The sequence below is a fragment of the Oryctolagus cuniculus genome, chromosome 5 (assembly GCF_051225735.1).
Source record: "Oryctolagus cuniculus isolate XC-2025 breed Fujian yellow rabbit chromosome 5, ASM5122573v1, whole genome shotgun sequence".
Lineage (NCBI taxonomy): Eukaryota > Metazoa > Chordata > Mammalia > Lagomorpha > Leporidae > Oryctolagus > Oryctolagus cuniculus.
In genome coordinates this window covers 148528555-148551494 of record NC_142871.1, presented here as the reverse complement: position 1 = coordinate 148551494, position 22940 = coordinate 148528555, and the positions used below count along the sequence as shown (strand labels likewise).

General features: G+C 39.9%; 1 protein-coding gene across 7 annotated transcripts in view; it reads right to left on the bottom strand.

The window, feature by feature from the left end:
* The window catches only part of CDKAL1 (CDKAL1 threonylcarbamoyladenosine tRNA methylthiotransferase), a 731906-nt gene that overhangs the window by 169604 nt on the left and 539362 nt on the right, over nt 1-22940 (bottom strand). For all 7 annotated transcript variants that reach the window (XM_008262511.5, XM_002714231.6, XM_089333334.1 and 4 more), the window contains one exon: nt 16056-16236. In XM_008262511.5, the coding sequence (XP_008260733.1) occupies nt 16056-16236 (181 nt within the window). The remainder of the gene's footprint in view (nt 1-16055; nt 16237-22940) is intronic.

The window sequence follows — 22940 nt, the reverse complement described above, 5'->3', positions numbered from 1 at the left end:
TACAGGTATCACCTGCCTAGGAAATGAATGAGCACTTCATTGAAAATAACTCTTGCCTTTCCAACTTTAGTTTCCCTCTCAGTCATTGCATAGCCAACGTATACCATTGTGTTTAAGAAATACACACATGGGGCCAGCGCTGCGGCGTTTTGGATAAAGCCGCTGCCTGCAGTGCTGGCATCCCAAATGGGTGCTATTCAGCCCTCTGCTATGGCCTGGGAAAGCATTAGAAAATGGCCCAAGTCCTTGGGCCCCTGGACCCATGTGAGAGACCCAGAGGAAGCTCCTGGCTCCTGGCTTCTGGCTTTGGATTGATGCAGCTCTGTCTGTTGCGGACAAATGGGGAGTAAACCAGAAGATGGAAGACCTCTCTGTAACTCTGCCTTTCAAATAAATAAATAAATCTTTAAAAAAGAAAACCACACACACACACACACACACAGTCTAAGAATGAAAAACTTTTAGAAAAAATGCTAAGATTTAGAATAGGTTAAAAATTAAGAAATAAAAAACCTTTTAGGCTATAAAATGTGGCAGTTCAAGACATCAGAAAATGAAAAACATGGGGTGGGGCCAGCGGATGGAAGATCTCTCTCTCTCTCTCTCTCTCTGCCACTCCTTCCCTCTGTGTAACTCTGACTTTCAAGTAAATAAAAAAAAAACTTTAAAAAAATAAAAGAAAAACATGGGGGCAGATATTGTGACACCGCGGGTTAAGCTGCCACCTGTGATGCTGACATCACATACTGGAGGGCTAGTTCAAGTCTTGGCTGCTCTGTTTCTGATCCAGGTCCCCGCTAATGTGCCTGAGAAAGCAGCAGCAGATGGTCCAACACATGAGAGACCAGAATGGAATTCAAGGCTCCTGGCCTCTGCCTGACCCACCCCTGGCTGTTGTGGCCACTTGGGGGAGTGAACCAGCAGATGGAAGATCTCTCCTCCTTTTCCCCTGTCTCTCCCTCCCCCCTCATTTTCTCTCTCTCTGTAGTAAATCTTAAAAAAAAAATAACAATTGAAAACATGAACTCAACCACTGAGATTTTTGAGTGTTCAAAGTCTTCCTTTTTCTCTTCTTCTAAGATCCTATTTAAATTCTTCTGACCCCAAATTGTTAACTATGCAGTAGAGAAACTAGGTGATAACATTACCAATAGGGAGCAAAAGGGTATCAAATACCTCCAGCTGTGTTCTCCTGAGAAGGCTATAACATCATTTTAATTCAGTTATGTGGGCAAAACATACAATTGGGAGGAATCTAAGTTGTGAGGAAAACTAAACCCAAATTATACAACATTCTATAAAATTATGGGCCAGTATTCTTAAAATGTCAATATCATGAAACAAGGAAAAGTGTAGGAACAGTCTAGATTAAAAGCAACTCCACTCAACAATTTTATAACTGAATACTAGACATGATCTGGACTTAGTCCTATGGAAGAAAATGCTAGGGACAATGTTGAGACTCATGATATACTTGGAAGATGAACTGCAGATTAAAACACTGTATCGATGTTAAATTTCCTGGATTTGATAATAATATCATGGTTACCTAAGAGACCCATTCTTTGGAAATGCAAAGTAAATATGAAAGGGCAAACGGGCATGAGGTCTTCAAACTATCCTGGAGTTGCTATCGGGAGAATACCGGGGATTAGATCTGTGTGTCTGCCTCTCTCCCTCTCCAGGGAAGAAGTCGGGCTGGGGAGAAAATCAAATGTAGCAAAATGTTAAAAAATGACAGATCTCAGTATAAGGATATGTCTCAGGTTTCTGTACTATTCTGTAACTGTTCTCTAAGTCTAAAATTATTATTCTGAATTTCAGGGGTGAATGTTGCTTTACTGTGTGTAAGAGCAAGGAACAGTAAGACAGAAAGGAGCCTATGTCCCGAGTTTTTCACCTGGTTCTGGACTCTGGGGCAAGTTTACCTAACTTTTCTGAAAGCACTGTTGAAAGAAGAGCAAGAGACAAAAACCCTGAAAATCAAGACTACGTTTGAATAGGCAACATTCACCCAATGGAAGCTTTTCCCCTGGTCTTGTAACTTCTTATCTTGCACAGCACTTGTCTGAAGCCAGACTAATTGTGAGTAGCCAAAATAAAGGATCAGAACATTCATCTCAGATCGTCAGATCTCAGAAAGAATACAATTATGAGTACACTTTCATCCATTTGAAAGCTTACCTGCTCATATTTGATTAGTTTTTCTTAGTGATAAAAAGAACCATGGTAACAAGGGGTAAGTGTTAGAAAGGGGTTTCATGTTAGATTACCAAATATACCCTGTTGACCCGAACACACACTTAACGTTAGCTCTAGCACAGAGAACTATGTTTAAGTCCCCAGGAGGTTATAAATATGGAGTTATTAATGAGGCACATTTATTACAGAAAAGAAAATGAGATAAAAAATAAGATATGTCAGTATCGGGTTCTTTCTCTTTAGAAGTTACTCCAAAGCTTCTACTCACTTCTAAAGTTGTTATTAGGGTAATAAAAATGAGTTCAAGTCAAATATTACAATTTTAATAAATCAAGTTCATATCAAAGGCATAAAAGAATTACATAGATCCTTGCAATTTTTCTGAAACTTGTATGAAACAAGGCATGTAAAAAAGTTAGACTGAAATATAATAAAGATGACTTTTCAAAGGATAGAATTTATATTCTCTTTACCTAATATAAATTCATCCAGTCTTTCTGTACCCTGATATCTACCACAACTCAGCATCTGAGAGCCAAAGTTAGAATCACGTATTTTCTTATTCCTTGGGTAACTACAACTTTGCAAAAGAAGGAGAATAAAAATAAATGCCAAAAGGAAAGCAAAAAATTAAGCAAATTGAGTGTATTTCGTCTACAGTTATTTTTTTCCACTGGCATTTAAAATAATTCTCTATCAGCTCACTACAGACTGAGATCATTTGAGTCAGGGCTCTCAGAGCAGATCTGATTCTTCACTATCCTAGGGTCGAGTTATTTTAGAAAACTTGGAATACTGACTTTCCCCAAACCAATCGCAAATACCCAAGTTCAGACATTCCTGATTTCTTCCTGCAGTGGCTTATAATTAACCGAAGAGTCCACACAGGAAGGGCTTCTAGTATCAACAACAGTTTGTGTGACTTTTCTTACTTTACCATCCTGAACAAAAATCAATTCCCCACAGAAACCTGGTCCTTCCTGAAGTTAGCCTACACCTGTCATGGGGCTGTTATCAAGGCCATTACAATGAGATTCCGTTCCTCAGGGGCAGGTCAGAATTGGGCAGACTTGGGTGCTGCCCTGGGGCAGGTCTGCAAGAGCTCAGGATCAGAGGGTGGAAAGTTTGGAGAGCAACAAGGGTACACAGGGGAAAAAGTGAGGTTAGGAAAGGATGGTTCCCACAGGGAGGACTCAGGACTGTGGCGGCGGAAATGAATGGGGAGGTGAGGTGCGACACCAGCCCACAGCCAAGCACCCCAGGGTGAATGCCCTCCGGGGCACTTCCTTCTTGGAAAGAGTACCTCCTTCCTTTCATAAGACACTGACCCGACACTTGCTTCAATTTACTCCAGATTAATCGCATTTGCCGCATTTTCTGACATTTCATGTTCAAGACGGAAGACAACCAAAGGGCGTGGTGATACTGGCAAGGCCAAGACAAGGTGTGTGATCATCACTGGCGAACTTCCCTCTACACAGGGAGCGTAACAATCTTTGCTATTGACATGTTTCTCAAAGTTCCAAGCATTTGCACCTTCCTTGCCTCCTGTGGTTTTCTGTTTGTTTGTTTTTAGTGTGAGAGTAGATAAATGGATAAAGGGAAAGTGCTCCATTTAGAAAGGATTTTAAAAAAGAATGATCCAATGAGACCTGCAGCTTCCTCAAATGTTCACAAATCTGTGTGCTCATTCGCTCTCTTCTGTCTCGGACACACACACACATTTCCACACAATTGATAAGTTTATCATCTGGTGCTTACAACAACAAAGACACAAAGAAAGATAAAGAGGCTACAAAGGAAAAGCCAATCTTGTAAACAGGCTCCAGAAGAGACAGGATTCCGTTGGGGAAGGGATGGAGAGTGGACGGGGAAGCAGTCTACATAGGCTGGCATTTCTGCTTCAGAGTGGAAGAGGCACAGGCCTCCACCAGGGAGCAATCTTGTGACCCTTAGGACCCAGAGCCTCAATAGTACCAGCTGGAACAAAAGCCAGAAACAACTTGTATTGCCCCTAATTTTAGACAATATCCAAGGGTCCATGTAAAACATGCTGGCCTACCAACATTTGATCTATGAGTCTGGGTAGCATAAACAGCAGAAAGGGCAGTTAATGAAGCTGCCTCAGAAAGTCAGACAACGCTCTTATATCAAAACACCGCACAAGGACTGGTGTTGTTCAGCAGTGGGTTAAGCTGCCATCTGTGAAGCTGCCATCCCATATCAAGTGCAGTTTTGAGTCTTGGCTACTCTGTTTCTGATCCAGCTTCCTGCTAAATTGTCTGGGAGGCAGAAGATGATGATTTAGAAAACTTGGGCTAGGGCCGGCACTGTGGTATAGTGGGTAAAGCAGCTGCTTGCAGTACCAGCATCCCATGTGGGTGCTGGTTTGAGTCCTAGCTGCTCCACTTTCGATCCAGCTCTCTGCTATGGCCTGGGAAAGCAGTAGAAGATGGCCCAAGTCCTTGGACCCCTGAATCTGCATGCAAGTCCTGGAAGAAGCTCCTGGCTGCTGGCTTCGGATTGGCACCTATGTGGGAGACCGGGAGGAAGCTTCAGATTGGCACAGCTCCGGCCATTGCTGCTGACTGGGGAGTGAACCATCGGATGGAGAAGCCAACCACCTCCCCCCTGCCCTCTTCTCTCTGTGTAACTCTGACTTTCAAATAAATAAATAAATCTTAAAAAAAGAATAAAATGCATGTAAAAATCTACAGCATAAAAAACTCTTAAAAATTTTTTTTCACTGGAGCTGGCACCATGGCACAGCAGGTTAAGCCACCACCTGCAAGCCAGCATCTCAGAGGAGTGCTGGTTGGAGTCCCAGATGTCCTGCTTCCAATACAGCTCCCTGCTTATGCACCTGGCCCAAGTACTTGGGCCCCTGCACCCATGTGGGAGACACAGATGGAATTTCAGTCTTCTGGTTTCAGCCTGGCCCAGCCCTGGCTGTTACAGCCATTCGGAGAGTCCACCAGGGGATGAAAGATCTCTTCGTCTCTCCGTCTCTGTCTCTGTCTCTCTCTGTCTGTCTCTCTCTCATTCTCTCTTAATTTCAAATACATAAAATAAATCTTTGAAAAAATTTTTTTACCTGTTTCTCAAAGAAAAAATTTAATTTGGCAATCTAAGATTTTAAATAATTATATATTATCAAGAAAGCTAAAAGCATCAGGATTGCTCTCATTAAAGCGACTAGATTTCTCTAAAATACTTAATTGTTAAACTTTAAGATCATATTCAGAAAAAAATTTAGAGAAGTGACATTGCTCTTTCATATGCTAGCTTTTCTTCTTTCATTTAAAAAAAGATTTATGTTACTTATTTAAAAGGCAGAGTTGAGACAGAGAGACAGAGAGACAGAGAGAGAGGGAGAGAGATCTTCCATCCACTAGTTTACTGCCCAAAACAATCTCAATAGCTAGGGCTGGACCAGGCTGAAACCAGAAGACTGAAATTCCATCCAGGGGCCAGGAGCTTCATCAGGATCTCCCAAGTAGGTGCAGGGACCCAAGCACTGGAGACATCCTCTGCTGATTTCCTAGGTGCATTAGCAGGGAGCTGGATTGCAAGTGGAGCAGCTGGGATCAAACCAGCACCCATGTGGGATGCTGGCACTGCAAGTGGTAGCTTAACCCATTACACCATAATGACGGCTTCTGCTTTATTTTCAAATCAAAGAAATATCCTGGACTTCTAAGTAGCTAGTTTGGATGAGGCATTTTATGTCACTGGATAGGTTTCCGTATATGATTTAAGAACATTCCTTATTGACAGCTATTCCAAGTATTCACCTTTACCTCTCGCTTTGAACAATCACAAGAAAACGTTACTCCTTCACAGGAAAATCTACCATGGCCAACTGTGGCAAAGCTGTCTCTAGGGACCCCAACAATGTATTCTAGCCATCATGGGAACACTCACACTGCTCAGCCTGGCGGCAGGAAACATCCCCTGTGACCCTGCCGTCCTAGGGCAGACATTCCAGAAGCAGCAGGGAACTGAACAATGATTGCCTTATGCTGACACACAGCTGAAGACACTGTCTTTACTGCCTTGTTCCAAGATGTTAAGATCCAGGGGCTGGCGCTGTGGCATAGTAGGCTAAGCCTCTGCCTGTGACACTGGCATCCAATATGGGCACCGGTTGGAGTCCCAGCCCCTCCTCTTCCGATCCAGCTCTCTGCTATGGCCTGGAAAAGCAGTGGAAGAAGATGGGCTAAGTGCTTGGGCCCCTGCACCTGTGTAGGAGACCAGGAAGAAGCTCCTGGCTCCTGGCTTCGGACAGGCCCAGCACGCTAAGTGCTTGGGCCCCTGCACCCATGTAGGAGACCAGGAAGAAGCTCCTGGCTCCTGGCTCCTGGCTTCGGACAGGCCCAGCTCCAGCCATTGCAGCTATTTGAAGAGGGAACCATCAGATGGAAGATCTTTCTTTCTGTAGCTCCTCTCTCTGTCTGTAACTCTGTTTCTCAAATAAAAATCTTAAAAAAAAAGTTAAGATGAGTGAGCAGGTAGATTTACTATCATCACTTAATTCTGCACACTGATAATGAACAACCCCACAGCCATCGCTGTCACCTGCAGACGTTTCACCGAGTTACAGCCTCTAAAAACAAAGATTTCATAGTGACTTCATTATGCTTCACCGAGATCTTCTTAAAAGCAAAGTCTGGAATCTATATCTGAGGATCAAAGATGTTTTAAACTTAAGTGACCTTTTCTAGGTAGACTAAGAATCTCAACCACATTGTTAAAATACTATTATAATCACTTAAGATGAATGAAGGTTAATTAAAGAAGACTTAATGGGATAAAAATATAAACATGCAAATTTGACCTTTCATGTGAAAGTCTAAACTCACTTTCACTTGGCTTAGGTGATTTCACTATTAAATTTCTTACACGTTATTCATCTTCAAAAACCAAGAAAAAATTTTTACGTTTATCCTGTTCCTAAAAAAGTACTGCTTGATTTATTTTCATATGTTTAAGAGGGTGAATTCTTTTTTTCAGCAGGCAATAAAGGATTCACAAGGAATTCATTTTCTGTCCCTGAACAAATGCAAAATTTCAACTGAACAGTAATCTATCCATGCAGGTGTTTTAAATGATTAAAAAGTACACATTGGGGCTGGCATCCCATATGGGCGCCAGTTCGAGTCTCAGCTGCTCCACTTCCAATCCAGCTCTCTGCTATGACCTAGGAAAGCAGGGGAAGATGGCCCAAGTCCTTGAGCCCCCGCACCTGTGTGGGAAGCTTCTGGAGGAAGCTCCTGGCTCCTGGCTTTGGAACGGCACAGATCTGGCTGTTGCAGCCAACTGGGGAGTAAACCAGCAGACAGAAGCGCTCTCTCGCGCGCGCGCTCTCTCTCTCTCTCTAACTCTTTCAAATAAATAAATAAATCTTTTAAGAAAGTACATATAACTTAGTTAATTCTTCAGTTACACTATAATACACCAAGACATTGAACTTTATTTCTACTAATGCTAGTACTTGTGTAAAAGTAGTTGTGAAGAGAAAAATATATACTGAAATCAGTTCTGTTATGTATGAGTGAAGGGCATACTTTGAAACTTGTTTTGATCAGAATTAAAATATATCTAAGAAAACATTATCTTCATTAAGAGGCATTCTAAAGCCAGAATAAAGGTCTTTCTTTGAAAGCAGATAGCATTGTGCTCTTCATCCAATAAGTTAGATTCTACTTTTACTGTTATTTTTTGCAAAGAAATAGAAAACAAAAAAGAATTGATATCCATTTTGTGATTATATTATACTTAAGTGAATACTTGGTATGTGAGCAGTGTCTTCTTTTTTAAAGATTTATTTATTTATTTGAATGGCAAAGCTGCAGAGAAGCAGAGAGAGAGAGAGAGAGAGAGAGAGAGAGAGAGGTCTTCCATGCACTGGTTCACTCCCCAAACGGCCACAATAGCCAAGAGCCAGGAGCTTCTTCCATGTCTCCCATGTGGGTGCAGGAACTCCATCTGGCTCTCCCATGTAGGTGGCAGAGGCCCATACTAGACTATCAGCACTTGCCTTCCAGGTTCATTAGTGGATCACTGGGTTAGATGAAGAGCTTTGACTTGAACCCAGGCTCTCTTTTATGTGGAGGAGAGTGTCCCAAGCAACATCTTAACTGCAGTGCCAAATGCCCACCCATCATTAATTCTTAATTCTTTTTATTTAAACTTTGGAATTGTACAAAGAGGAAACTTCCAAGGGACAATTTTATCTATAGCATAACTGCAGAAATGTAAAGGAGTGTTTTGGATTGAACTGTATCTGTTCAAAAAAGTTATGAAGTCCTAATTGCCAGTACCTCAGAATACAACCTTACATGGAGACAAGGTTGTAGGCTGCACCCCTAATCCAAGTATGACCGGCGGTCCTTAGAGAAGGACAGTCACATGAAGAGAAGGATGCATGGGCCACCTTGTGACAAGGACAGGAGAGACTGAATTACATAGATTGTAAGTCAAGGAACACCAAAGGTTGCCAGGAAAACACCAGAAGCGAGGAAAGGCAAGGAAAAATTCCCTTCTGTGGTTCAAATGAGGGCAGGTGTCTGCCTTTGTAGTTTTAACCTCCAGTACTGGAAGAAAGTTCGGGTCTGTTCTTCACAAACTCCCGGTTTGTGGTACTTTATTACAGCAGCCCCAGAAAACTATTATGAAGAGGCTGAGTGAGGGGAGAATATTGATGGAGAAACCCCCAAATACTGGCTTTGGAGAACAGAAGAGTGGAACTGAGAATGATGAAATAAAACAACTTCACATGCCAGCCTAGAACAATCCTGATCGTAAGTTTACTATTTTATATTAATGTACCATGGAAAGTTGGTAACTTCTACAATTGAGACATTACCAAACACTTTAAGAGAATAAGAAAACAAGCCAGAGAATGGGAGAAAACATGTGCAAAATATAAATATGATAAAATACTGTTATCCAAAATATACAAAGCACTCTCAAAACTCAACAGAAAGAAAACGAACAGCATGATGTAAAAATGGGTGAAAGAGCTGAACAGGCATTCCACCAAAGGAATCACACAGGGGCCAATAAGCATGTGAAAAGATGCTCAGGGCCGCACCGAGGCTCACTCACTAAGCTAATCCTCCGCCTTGTGGCGCCGGCACACCGGGTTCTAGTCCCGGTCGGGGCACCAGATTCTGTCCTGGTTGCCCCTCTTCCAGGCCAGCTCTCTGCTGTGGCCAGGGAGTGCAGTGGAGGATGGCCCAAGTGCTTGGGCCCTGCACCCCATGGGAGACCAGGAGAAGTACCTGGCTCCTGCCATCGGATCAGCGTGGTGCACAGGCCGCGGTGGCCATTGGAGGGTGAACCAACAGCTAAAGGAAGACCTTTCTCTCTGTCTCTCTCACTGTCCACTCTGCCTGTCCAAAAAAAAAAAAAAGATGCTCAGTACCACCTATCATCAGTGGTTTGCGAATTTAAACCACAATGAGATGCCACCACCCTTCCTTCTATGACAGCAGCTGAAATCCAAGTGAAAACACCAAATGCTGATGAGCACGTGGAGCAACAAGAACTCTTGCTTGCTGCTGCTGGGCAGCAAATGTGTACAATCCCTGTACATGAAGCAGGACATCCACTTTGGAAGACAGTGGGTGGTTTCTTACAAAACTACATACAACCTTACATACAACCCAGTAATTACACTCCTTGATGGATGCCCAAATGAGCTGAAAACTTATGTCCACCCAAAAAACTCTGCCTGGATGTTTATAGTAGTTTCGTTCATAACTGCCAAAACTTGGAGGCACCACGATGTCCTTTAGTAGGTGAATAAACTGTGGCATGTCTAGATATTATTCAGCACTGAATAATATTCAGTGTGAAAATGAAATGAGCTATGAAGCTGTGAAAAGACATGGAGGAATCTTAAATGCATATCCCTAAGTGAAGGAAGCCAATCTGCAAAGGCCATATACTGTACGGATCCAAACACATGATACTGAGGAAAAGGCGAAACTATGGAGACAGTGATAAGATCAGCGGCTGCCAGGGTTGGGGGAAGGAAGGCATGAACTGGCAGAAGACAACTTTGAGAGCAATCAAAGTATTCTCACAATATTATAATGATATATATAAATATATCATTACACATTTCTCAAAGCTCATAGAACTTATAACATATATATATAACTATTCTCACCATATTATAATGACATATATAAATATGTCATTACACATTTCTCAAAGTTCATAGAATTTATAAAACCAATAGTGAACTCTAAATGTTAACAATGAACTGTGGGCAAAAATGATGCGTCAATGTAGGTTTGTTGACTGTACCCTGGGAACCGTGCACGCTGGTTGGGGACGCTGATGATCAGGGAGGCTGTGCATGGTGGGGGCAGGGTATATAGCCCAACTCTACAGACTTCCTGCTCAGTTTTGCTGTGAACCTAAACTGCTTTTTCTAAAAAAAAAAAAAAATAAAGTCTTATGTTAAAAATAGATGCTGCTATATGAGGAATGGACGGCTATGGACTAAAAATGTGAGAAAGATCTGAGAGGCTGCCTGAGAACAGACCAGACAGGAAAAGCACTTGGGACTGATGTTATGCAGTGGGTTCTGCTCTGGTGATGGGACTCCAGCTTGCAGCAGACCAATGCTCCGCCACGAACAGCTAGAACAGTTGAGTAAAATGTGTAATATGCACTATTGGAATCTCTGAAAGCCACTAACGCAGTGAGGACCTGAGGGACCAAGATCAGAGAGAAGAGAAGCCCATGGAAGAGAGCTCAGCCCCATATGGGATACCGGCACTGCAGGCAGAGGCTCTACCTACTAGGCCACAGCAGCGGCCTCAGCGCAATTTTAAAATAGGTTTTTTGCAACTCACAATGGTTCCTTTCTCTGTTAAAGAACTCAAATAAACTGGTAGAAAAAAAAAGTGAATAACTTGATTAAATGAGTAAACAATATGGTTAGGACACTCACTAAAGAGGAAATTTTATTTTAAAATGAATAGCTGGAAACAATGAACATACAAATAGATTAGGTAGCAAAATGGCATTGTTCACCCACCAGACTGGCAAAATTAAACTGGCATTGTGGCACAGTGGGTAAAACTGCCCACAATGCCAGCATCCCATACGGGCTCCAGCTCAAGTCCCAGCTGCTCCACTTCCGATCTAACTCCCTGCTCACAGCCTGGGAAAAGCAGCCGAGGATGGACCAAGTACCTGGGTCCCTGCTACTCATTCAGGAGACCTGGAAGAAGCTCCTGGCTCCGGCCTCAACCTGGTCCAGCCCCAGCCATTGCAGCTGTCTGGGGAGTGAACCAGTGGATGGAAGACCTACCTCTCTCACTCCTCTCTCTGCAACTCTAACTTTCCAACAAACAAATAAATAAAAAAAAAAAAAAAAAAAAGGAGACAATACCATCTAACCTGATAACAAATGGGAATCAGAGCATAGAAATCACAGTAAGTTTTGGGGAAAGTTGCCAGGCAGATAGATGAATTAACATTAGAATACATCTTTGGGCTGGGTCTTTGACACAGTGTTAAGACACCACTTTGATGTCCATATTCCATATCAGAGTGCCTGGGTTTAAGTTTCAGCTCCACTTCTGATCCTAGCTTTCTGCTACTGCGGGACACAGCGGGTGATGGGTTAAGTACTTTGGTCCCTGTCATCACTTGGGAGACCCCGCTGAGTTCCAGTCTCTGCTGTAACAAGCAAATGGGGAATGAATTAGCAGATGAAAGATATTTCTCTTTACTTTTCAAATAAAGCAAAAACAAACACATAAAAATACATCTCTTTTATCCAGAAATCCCAATTTACCTTACGTAGAGCAATAAAGGCACCAACAAATCAGGACGCACACAGAAAACTTTTTACTGTGACACTAGTTCAAGTGACAGGAGAAAGCTGGACTACGGGAATAGGTGAATAAAACATATTAAGCCTTACCATGGAATATTATCTAGCTACTGAAAAGCTGGGTTGGGCCTATTTATGTACTGACTGGGAGGGATGTCTATAATATTTTATGTAATGGAAAAGAGTAACTCGCAGAGCAATATGTGTGATGTTTTATATTTTTTAAAAATACGTATTTGTATGCATGTACATATATGTACAGGATATTCTAAACATAATGTACATGTACATAAAAAGCTACTTCTTAGTTTAGAAGCATGAGAGAGAGAGAGGAATGGAAAACCTATGCCGAACCCCTCTGCACTGTCCAGCGCCAGGTAGGATGAGCAGGAAGCAGCTGAAGACCTGCCATGAAGAAAAGGCCTTGGGAAACACCTCACAGTTCCAGTCGGGACCCAGAAGAACTACACCTGGTGGTATGTTAGACACAGCTCGTAGCAGCTCAAGCCAATTCTATGTCCAGGGGTGTGGCACTGGGGGTTTGAAACTGGCAACAGCGCACTTGTTTGCATCAAGGGAACTGGCAACGCTGCACGACAGGACCCTTTCCTCGGAGAGGCAGTTGTTCACTACTTGCCAGCACACAGAATACGGCCAACGTAGAAATAAACCAATGTCAGAAAGACAGAGAAACCATTTCAGAAATCAACCCAAGACAGGGTAAAACAGTCAGTACTTACCTTAGGGCCCTCCCTGTGCTGTGGAATCTACAGGGTTACTTTGTTTTACCTGATAAGCAATGGTCATCACTCAGTGAAAAATTACCAAGGACATGGAGAGAGATAACAAAAGACCAGACGCGAAAACAAAAAACAAAGAACAAACAAACCACAACGAAAGAAGGCAATGAGGAACGAGATTCAGATATTGGAGAAATTAGAATGTTCAGAGAACAGAATAATATGTTCAGAAATAGAAAGGAGAATATGGAGAATTTTAACTAGAATAATGGAATCTATGAAAAAGAATCAAATCATAATTCTAGAAGTAAAAAAAAAAGAACAAAAATGAGAAATTCCAAAGATGGATTTCACAGAATAAGAATAAATGGAAGGTCAAAGGTGGGAAGGCAAAGATGCCCAATTCTATTCAGTGGTGCCCTGAGCATTCAAGCCAGACAATAAAAAAAAAATAACAATTACAAGGATTGGGAAGGAAAAAAATAAAACTGTAATTATTAGATGACAAAACTGTATACGTAGGAAATCTGAAAAAAAAACTAAAAAAAACTATTAGCATTGTAAATAACAGAAGTAAATATTCAATATATTTAAATCTAAAGAGCAACTAAAAATGAAAACCAAAAATTTCAACAGTATCAAAGAGAACACACATGTAGGAATAAATCTAATAAATGATGTGTAAGACGTGTACAGAGAAAACTACAAAGCATTACTGACAGAAGTCAGAGAAGATCAAAATAAACAAATGCTATTTCATTCAAGGACAGAAAACTTGATACTGTCATGATGTCAGCTTCCATCCAAATGATCAATTAAGTCACTATTACATTTTAATGAAAATTCCAGCGAGATTTTTGCTAAAACTACATATTTGCAAGAGCACAGGAACAAGAATAGTTAGCAAGATTTTCAAGAAAAAAAGTTGAAATATTTATGCTGCCAGTATCAACAGCTAAGTGCACATCTGTTTTACACTTGATCTGTATAGGATTTGAATAGGATGACCAGGCAGAGCAGTAAGCAAAGAACAAGTTTTTAAAAAGATATATGTATGTATGTACATATGTATTTAAAAGGCAAAGTGACAGAAAGAGAGGGAGAGACAGAGAAAGATTTCCCATCTGCTGGTTCACTCTCAAAATAGCCACAGCGGGCCCAACTTTGTCCTGGGCCAGGTTAAAGTTAGGAGCTCCATACGGGTCTCCCACAAGAGTGGCAGGGGCCCAAGCACTTGGGCCATCTCCTACCACTTCCCTGGCTCATTAGCAGAAAGCTGGATTGGAAATGGAGTAGTCAGGACCTGAAGCAGCATCTGATATGGGTTGCTGAAGTTACAAACAGTGGTTTAATCCACTGTGCCACAGTGCAGATGGGCCCCAAGAATGAGAGTTTGAATAAATGGAATTGACTCAAATGGATATCTTCATGGAAAACCAATTAACCAATCTTAATTTTCCCCCAACCCAATCCAAATACACCCCATACCTTAAATAAACTGCAACCTTACCATAGCTCTAGAGGTAAAAGGGAAAACGATAAGATTTCTAGAACAGTACATTGAGGGGCATCTTCATGATGGTATGGGAAAGTTAAACAGGACACGGAAACCACTAACCACAAGGAAAGTACTACTAAGTTCTATCATATTAAAATTAAGCATATTCTTCAAAAGGTACCATGATAAGAATGAGGAGATAGGTTACAGAATGTGAGAATTACTATGACCTACAAAAAAGGTTTGTACCCAAAATACCTAAGTAACCCCTATTCATCAGAATGGAGAGTAAGTCAAACTGCCAAGCCAATAGGTAAATGGGTGAATGATTTGAACAGGCACTTCCTGAAAAAGGATATTCAAATGGCCAATACACACACACTGTTGTACTCAGTGTCATTAGTTGGCAGGGAAATGAAAAATCACAGTTAAGATACATTGCCTATCCATCAGAAGGGCTACCATTAAAGACACAATACTGGTAAGTGTTGGTGAGGATATGGAGTGACTAGTATGTTTATACATTGCAACTGCAAATTTATTCAACTATTTGAAAAAACTATTTGGCAGTATCTAGTGAAGCAGTTCAATACAAAGTTCTATGACCCAGCAATTAACCTCCCGGCAGAAATGTCTACACATGACTAGCACAGAACACAAAAAGCTGATTAGTTGCAATACTAATATCAGGACACTGAAAATACCCAATTCCTTTTAAATGGCAGAATGGACAAAACTGTGATACATGCACATATACAATCCTACATACCAATGAAAATAGTAAATGAGATACCATGAAAAATACAGGCTAGTTTCACTAACATAACACTGAGGAAAACAACAACAAAAAACAGGGTGAATTCTTCCAATTTTGTCAAAGTTTAAAACAGGGAAAATGGATACTTAGTGTCAGCAGGAGGGATAGCTGTTTCCTTTGGGGAATGGGAGAGGGCAGAAATCCATTAACGGTATCACAGGGACTTTGTGGCACTGTTAACGTTCCCTCCGTCTCCTACTTCCTGCCTTATTATTATTTTTTTTTTTAAGATTTGTACTCATTTATTTGAAAGGCAGAGAGATAGAGAGAAAAAGACAGAGACCAAGACAGAGAGAACCTTCCATTCATTGGTCCACTTCCCAAATGACCCAATGGCCGTGTCTAGGTCAGGTCAGTCAGGAGCCAGGAACTCCATCTGGTTCTTCCACAAGGGTAACAGGGTCCCAAGAACTTGAGTCATCATCTAATGCCCTCCCAAGCCCATCAGCAGGAAGCTGGATTGGAAGCAGAGCGGCTGGGTTTCGAACCAGCACCTTGACATGGGATGCTGGCATCAGAAGCCGTGGTTTAACCTGCTGTGCCATACCAGCTCCACACATTTATTTTGAGTCATTTTATTCTAATACATATGCATGGATTTAAATTTTTTTTTTGCACCAAAACAAATTTATCCTTTAATTCCACTTTCCAAAAACTTTTTGAAGTGTCCGCATACACACAGGTAAATACTATTTAGCCTTTTTCCCCAATGCCAGCTGAGCCTCACCCTTCAAAAGAAGAAAAAGGTAGTATTTTAGTAGCTTAAGGTCATTTAACTTCTCCAAGGTCACCCTAGCTCCTGACACCAATTTGGAAATCTCCCTGTACCTTGTAAGTTAAGGGTTATACCATGAGAAAGCTGTGCTAATGTGAGCAACACAAATGCAATTTTCGAGCTATTGGCAAAAAATAATACCTTACAAGAAAATATCTTACCATGTGTGCTGGAACCTGTTCCATTTTTGCAGCAGGGGTTCCTGGTCTTGGGTAAAACTGGTTAATAAAGAGGCTTGGAAATTTGTACTCTTCAACAAGTTTCACTGTTTCTTGAAAATCCTGATCTGTTTCTCCAGGAAAACCACAGATAATATCTGTGGCAATAGTTATTCCAGGAACTCTAGAAAAATAACAAGACAAAAATGTGAAAAGGTGAATACAGGTCATAATTATGCTATTTCCCTGGCATATTCAATACCATTTTTAAAGAAAGACTCTTGCAGATTGTCCTTAAAAGCCCTAAATACTAAAAGCTTATAATGAAATACAGTGACCTCATGTCATCCTCAGTAACATACCTTTTAAACTATTTTATATGTTTCTTTGTTCTTTCCTCTGTATTTTAAAGTAGATGGTTATTTTTGCTATTTACGGATTTACTGATTTTTAGGCAATATCTATTATGTGAAATGAAGATATAGCTCTTAAACTATTCTGTCCTTCCTCAATACTCAACATGTTCACTGCACACTTGTCAGTTTAACTAACATTTCCATTGCTATTACTATATACATGGTTTGTTGCAGCGCCAACTAGTATACCATCAAGTTATATTTTCCCATAATGTATAATTTTTCCTAGAGTGAACAATTGCCCCTCTTAAAAATATTTGCTCCATATTCCATGTACCTATGTTAGTGTTTTTCACAAGTTCCCACCAGACCTATCAAAAAACCAAAACCAAAACCAGGGGCCAGCGCTGCGGTGCAGCCAGTTGAGCTGCTGTTAGGGAAGCTGCAGACGCTGGATTAGGCACTGAGTTCCTGCCACCCATGTGGGAGACCCGGATGGAGTTCCTGACTCCTGGCTGTTGTGGCCATTTGGGGAGTGAATCAGCTAACAGATCTCTCTGTCTCTCTCTGTCACTGTCTTTCAAACAAGCGATCTTTGAAGAAATACTAATTTTTAAACCCAAATGTATTATATAATTCATCAATTCTTTTTTTTTCCCCTGGAAATGAAATGACATTTCTACTTTGAGTATGTGTTGCTTTTATTATTAACTGGCTGTTATCCTTGGATGTTGCTGTCTTGGTGTTCTTTCTTTTAATTCCTTCTTGTTAGTTCTTGATTAAGCCAGGGATATGTTGCTACTACTCTTAGTAAATCTGCAAGTGTCTGAATCTACCCAAACTGTTGACAGTACAGTTATACAGTGCATTCCAAGTGGAAAAATATTATCAGAATTTTGCATTTTTTTAAAACTGGCAATGTAGCATGCTTCATTAGATTCGCCTCCAGCACTCTTGAGATTAGAGCAGGCTGGGATGTACCACTATGTTCCTAAGTCCGTATGTATGGAATAAATGAAATTTGTAATAATGTAAATAAAATTAAATAAGTAAATAAAATTTAAAAAATTTTTATTCTTGATGCTTTTAAAATGCATGAATATTATAGTATTAAAATAATTAAATTTGTTATAAATAAATAAAATTTACTATTATAAATAATAAATATATTATCAATAACTTGGATTGGATCTTTAAATTTTTGTATAAGGTACAATCCAGAGACTTTTTTTGTATTGTTGCTGCTGCTTTTTTTTTTTTAAGATTTATTTATTTATTTGAAAGGCAGAGTTACAGAGAGGCAGAGACAGAGAAGAGACAGAGACAGAGACAGAGACAGAGAGAGAGATCTTTCATCCACTGGTTCACTCCCCAGATGGTCACAAAGGCCAGAGGTGTGCAGATCCAAAGTCAGGAGGCAGAAGCTTTGTCTGGGTCTCCTACATGGGTCAGCGGCTCAAGGACTTGGGCCATCTTCTGCTGCATTCCCAGGCCATAGCAGAGAGCTGGATTCAAAGAAGAGAAGTCAGGCCTCAAACCGGCGCCCGGCACCAGCACTGCAGGCAGTGGCTTTACCCGCTACATTGTATTGCTTCTTTAACTATTTTTCTCTTTTGGGGACTCTTCTCTAAATATTAAAACTACTGGATTAATCTAAGCATTTTCTCTCTTATTTTCCAACTTTGCCCTTTTGTTCTATTTCTTAGAAAGTTTACTTGAGTACATGAGGGTATTTTAAAAAAAATCGCAGAGAAAGGATTTAAGAGATAAATTTATTCTGTTGCAAAAATATTTGAAATCTATCCATAATTAGTTCATGATATGCATTTTCCATGAACATTTTGAAGACCCATGAATCTTCCAACTCTTCTATCTAAAGAACTTTAATTCAGATTACAGTTTAAATTTCTCAGTGCTCATGTTCCAGTTTTCCTTTTTACACTATTCTCTTCTTGTTTTCCAGATGCCACATCTTTTACTAATCAAAGTTTGCTGCAATTTTTCTGCTGCTCCCTGCATTATGTCTACCTCCCCCAGGTTCCTGTACTCTCATACCGCTAATTCATGGTTGAGAGTTTCCACCCACAAAGGGTAATTCTGGCTGCCCTTTTCTATTTAAGAGCAAATCACTAAGAGCTTTGTGTCACAGAGAGATTGGGTAATAAGCGCCCCTTGTTTTGGATAGGTCCAGTGTTAGATCTTGCAAGTCATTTCTCTGTGGTCATTCAGTTTCTCCAGGAGTTTGCTACAATGCCCCATTGTATTGCAACTGTACAACAATAACAGAATGACATTACTAGTACTCAAAAACCCAGTATTATTCAGGAAAAATAGTCTCAAACACTTCAACTCATATAATAAGTACATCTATCAGTTTCCCTTTCACCTTAATGTGGTTCTAGGCAGATGAATAAAAGTTTATCTAATTAAGACATGTAAGATAACCTGAAGCATAACAGAGAACAAAGAAGTACCAATGACAAGAGGTAAATTACTGAGTTCCTAATAAAACAGCCCCATAAAACAGCTTTTCATATTGTTTGCACACTACTTTAATGTCTATGTAAAAAACATACCAAATATTTCAAAAAACTATTTCATTTATCATTTCTACCTGGTCTCGCCTAGTTACTAATTTGCTTGAATTTTAATTTTGGTACGATAAATTCCAAGAACTTGAACAAAAATCTGTAATGAAAAATGACAATATCAATATAGAATAAAAATGAAACAGCATATTTTAAATTTTAAAGATAATTTTATTTTGATATAATCACATTTACATTCTTTATTGGTAATTATTAAAATTCCATTTGAAAAATCATAAAATTCATATCTTGCTACTGTAAGATATAGATAAAAAGACTTTTTCACTAACTACAAAGCATGTGGAAATGGAAAAATTACGTGAGTAATTTTCAATTAGATAGTTTTACATTTGTCCTTGAAGTACTCCTGATCAAAATAAATCCTAACTAAAAATAAATGAAAAAGATTACAACAGATGACAAAGAGAAGCCCATCAAACCCTAGGAAACTTAAAAAAAAAATCAACCTTAGAAAACTGCCTGTGGAATATGGCAGAAACAGACAATTGGTTATTGTCTTAAGTTATGAATTGGAACACACTGGCACCAGATCATGGGGTATTCCCAGTGGAAAGTACCTTACTGATTTCCCCCATCCTAGTGCAGCTCAGTATTGTGTAACACCTGCTTACTTTGGCCTTAGGGTCAACAGAGAGAAAGAAGAGACAAGCATTTAAAGAAGTCATAATATAATAAAAGTTAAAGAAAAGGATGCTCAGTGCATGGAAACATTTGATCAAAGGTCGATGGATAATAGGTTAGAGGACATCATGAATTAGTGACTTGCACTAGTCAGTATTTCAAAGTGAAAGCAGTTTGTCTGGTTTCAAAGCACAGAATAATCTGATTACTTAGTTTTTAAAGTAGAGACCGCACTTGCATGTTAAACGAGTGTCATCTATACATTAATTTTATGTATGAAAACGGTACCACTTACATTCTTGAAAGCAATTTGGCCCCTTAGGTGAGCCAAAGAAAATCTCATTTACACTGTTAATTTGCCTAGTAAATAATTCTCCTCAGTATATGGGAAAAATCAAAGAAGTTTGAAGTGAAACAAATTCTAAATTAATAGCAAACAATTTAAGTGGCTAAGAGGAAATTATAAGGGGTATAACATAGAATATTAATCCAAATATTTAAGATGCTAACTGGAGGTAAATGCTGTCTTTGAGATGCAATGAATTTTCAAAATACCGTATTTTTTAAAAATGGTAATTTCCACAAATCTCTTAGAGAGTGTAATATATGTAATTTCTAAGTGGTGTATATTCTTAAATTTTAAAATCTTTCCATATTTATGTTTTCATAGCTTTAAAGAAAATTCTTAAAGGTGGAAATGAAAAGATTCAATCAGCTTAAATAAAAGGGAACCTTTGACCCATTAGGTTTCCACCCTCTATTTACCAGGAAAATGGGATTATTACATAACTTGGAATTAGAATAAGAAAGATTGCAATGATAATTTACAGAAAGCTATTGGAGCAGGGTAGGGGGAGGAACTGGCATTTGATGCAGCAGGTTAAGCCGCCGCCTGCCACACTGACATCCCATATGGGTACAGATTGGAATCTGGGCTGCTTCTCTTCAGATCCAGCTCCCTGCTTCTGCACTTGGGAAAGCAGTGGACCATGACACAAGTTCTTGAGCCTCTGCCACCCACATGGAAGACCTGGATGGAGTTCAAGGCTCCTGGCTTTGGCCTGGCTCAGCCTCAGCTGTTGGGGCCATTTGGGGAGTGAACTGGTGGAATGGAAGAGTGCTCTCTCTCTCTCTCTCTCAGCTAATATTTCAAAGGCATCTAAGTATTTTAAGATTTAATTACTTTATCTTGAATAAAAATACACACACACCACACTTTGGACATTTAAAATACTACTTGATGTTATACTTTAATTCATTTTGAAATTTTCACTTAAAATTTGGTGTTTCACAGGCAAAACTACATACACACAAAAAGAGTGATTCTGCTTCAACGCTCAGATCAATAAATTATGAGCTTCAAATTCCACCTGTGAACAAAGTAAAGCTAATACAAATTTTATTTAAATCAAGAGAAAAAACACAGGAGTGTTCAGTGAAGGAGTAGGGCCATCAAAATTATTGGGCATAAACAAAACACATGATTAAAAGGAACATTTTTGGGGCCAGTGCTGTGGCATAGTAGGTTATGCCATCACCTGTGATGTCAGTATCACATTTGGGCACCAGTTTGAGTCCTCACTGCTCCACTTCTGATCCTACTGCCCGCTAATGTGCCTGGGAAAAGGAGTGGAGGATGGCCCAAATACTGGAAGAAGCTCCTGGTTCCTGGCTTCAGTCTGGCCCAGCCCTGGCCACTGTTACCATCTGGGGAGTGAACCAGTGGATGGAAGATCTCCTCCCTCCTCCATCTCTCTCTCTCTCTCTGTCTATAACTCTGCCTTTCAAAATAGATTTTAAAAAATAAATAAAAGCAAATTTTTAGTCCTATGGGGAGTTATTCCAGGACAACTATTTAAATATTTTTGGAAAAAGTAAACAGGAGGTAGACAGGGGAGAAAGGTGCCCTGAATTCAATGCAAATGTGAGCATAACACATCTACAATACAGAAGACTCAGCTAAAGGAGTGCTTGCAGAGGAAACAGATGAAAATGCCTGTGTCAGATATAAAGCCAAAATGCAAGCTTCCACATCAAGAGGCTAACAAAGAAGAGCAAATCAAATCCAAAATAAGACAAAAGAAATAATAAAAGAGAAGAATGAATGATATGGAACACAATAAGGAAAAATCAACGAAAGAGTTATCTCTGAAAAACATTACTACAAATACGAAAGTGCTAGGTAGGCTGAGAAAAGAATGCACAGAGGCTGGCACTGTGGTGCAGTGGGTTAAGCCTCTGCCTGAGGCGCTGGCATCCCATACAGGCACCGGTTTGAGACCCAGCTGCTCCTCTTCTGATCCAGCTCTCTGTTATGGCCTGGGAAAGCAGAGAAAGATGGCCCAAGTGCTTGGGCCCTTGCACCCATAGGGAGACCCAGAAGAAGCTCCTGGCTCTTGGCTCCTGGTTTGGATCAGCCCAGTTCTGGTCATTGTGGCCATTTGCAAAGTGAAACAGTGGTTGGAAGACTCTTCTCTCTGTCTCTCCCTCTCTCTGTAACTTTACCTCTTAATTAAAGAAATAAATAAAATCTTTAAAAAAAAACCAAACACACAAATGACCAACTTTAGGCATGAAGGAGGGGACAACACTACAGATGCAACTGATAGTAAAAGGACACTAGAGTATATTATGAACAATTCTATGCCAATTAAGTTCATCACTTACGTGAAATGGGAAAATTCTTTGAAAAATATAAATTATGAAAATGCAACTAAGATAAAACAGAAAATCTTAATATCATCATACCTTTTAAAAGAAAAAACAAACTGTGTTTGTAATTTAAAAGCTTGCCATCCAAACCAAACCACTAGGTCTAGGTGGGTTCACAGTGAACACTTAGGAAAGAATAAAAATCAATTGTATAGAAACTATTTCAAGGATAAATGAAAAAAAAAAAAACTCACTTTATAAGCCCAGCATTACTCTGTTATGAAAACCAGAGGAAGAGATTAGAAGTAGCCAGACATGAGCAGACAAAAATTCTTAACAAAATATTGGTGACCTGAACCCAGCAAACCATGCAATAAAATGGATAGCATTTCAAGACCATGTTTTTAATTCTCAGAATGTAGGGTTGGTTTGACATGCAAATACCAATTATTATAACATACCATGCTAAAAGAAGAAAACAAAAACCTCCTGGTAATCTTGAGAGATGCAGAAAACTCAGTTGACCCATCAGACAACTCTTAGAAAATGAGGAATAGGAAGAAACTACTTCAATCTGATAAAGGACAGCTATTTAAAAAGTACACCTAATATAATTAATAGTGAAAGACTGAATGCTTTCCCACTAAGGT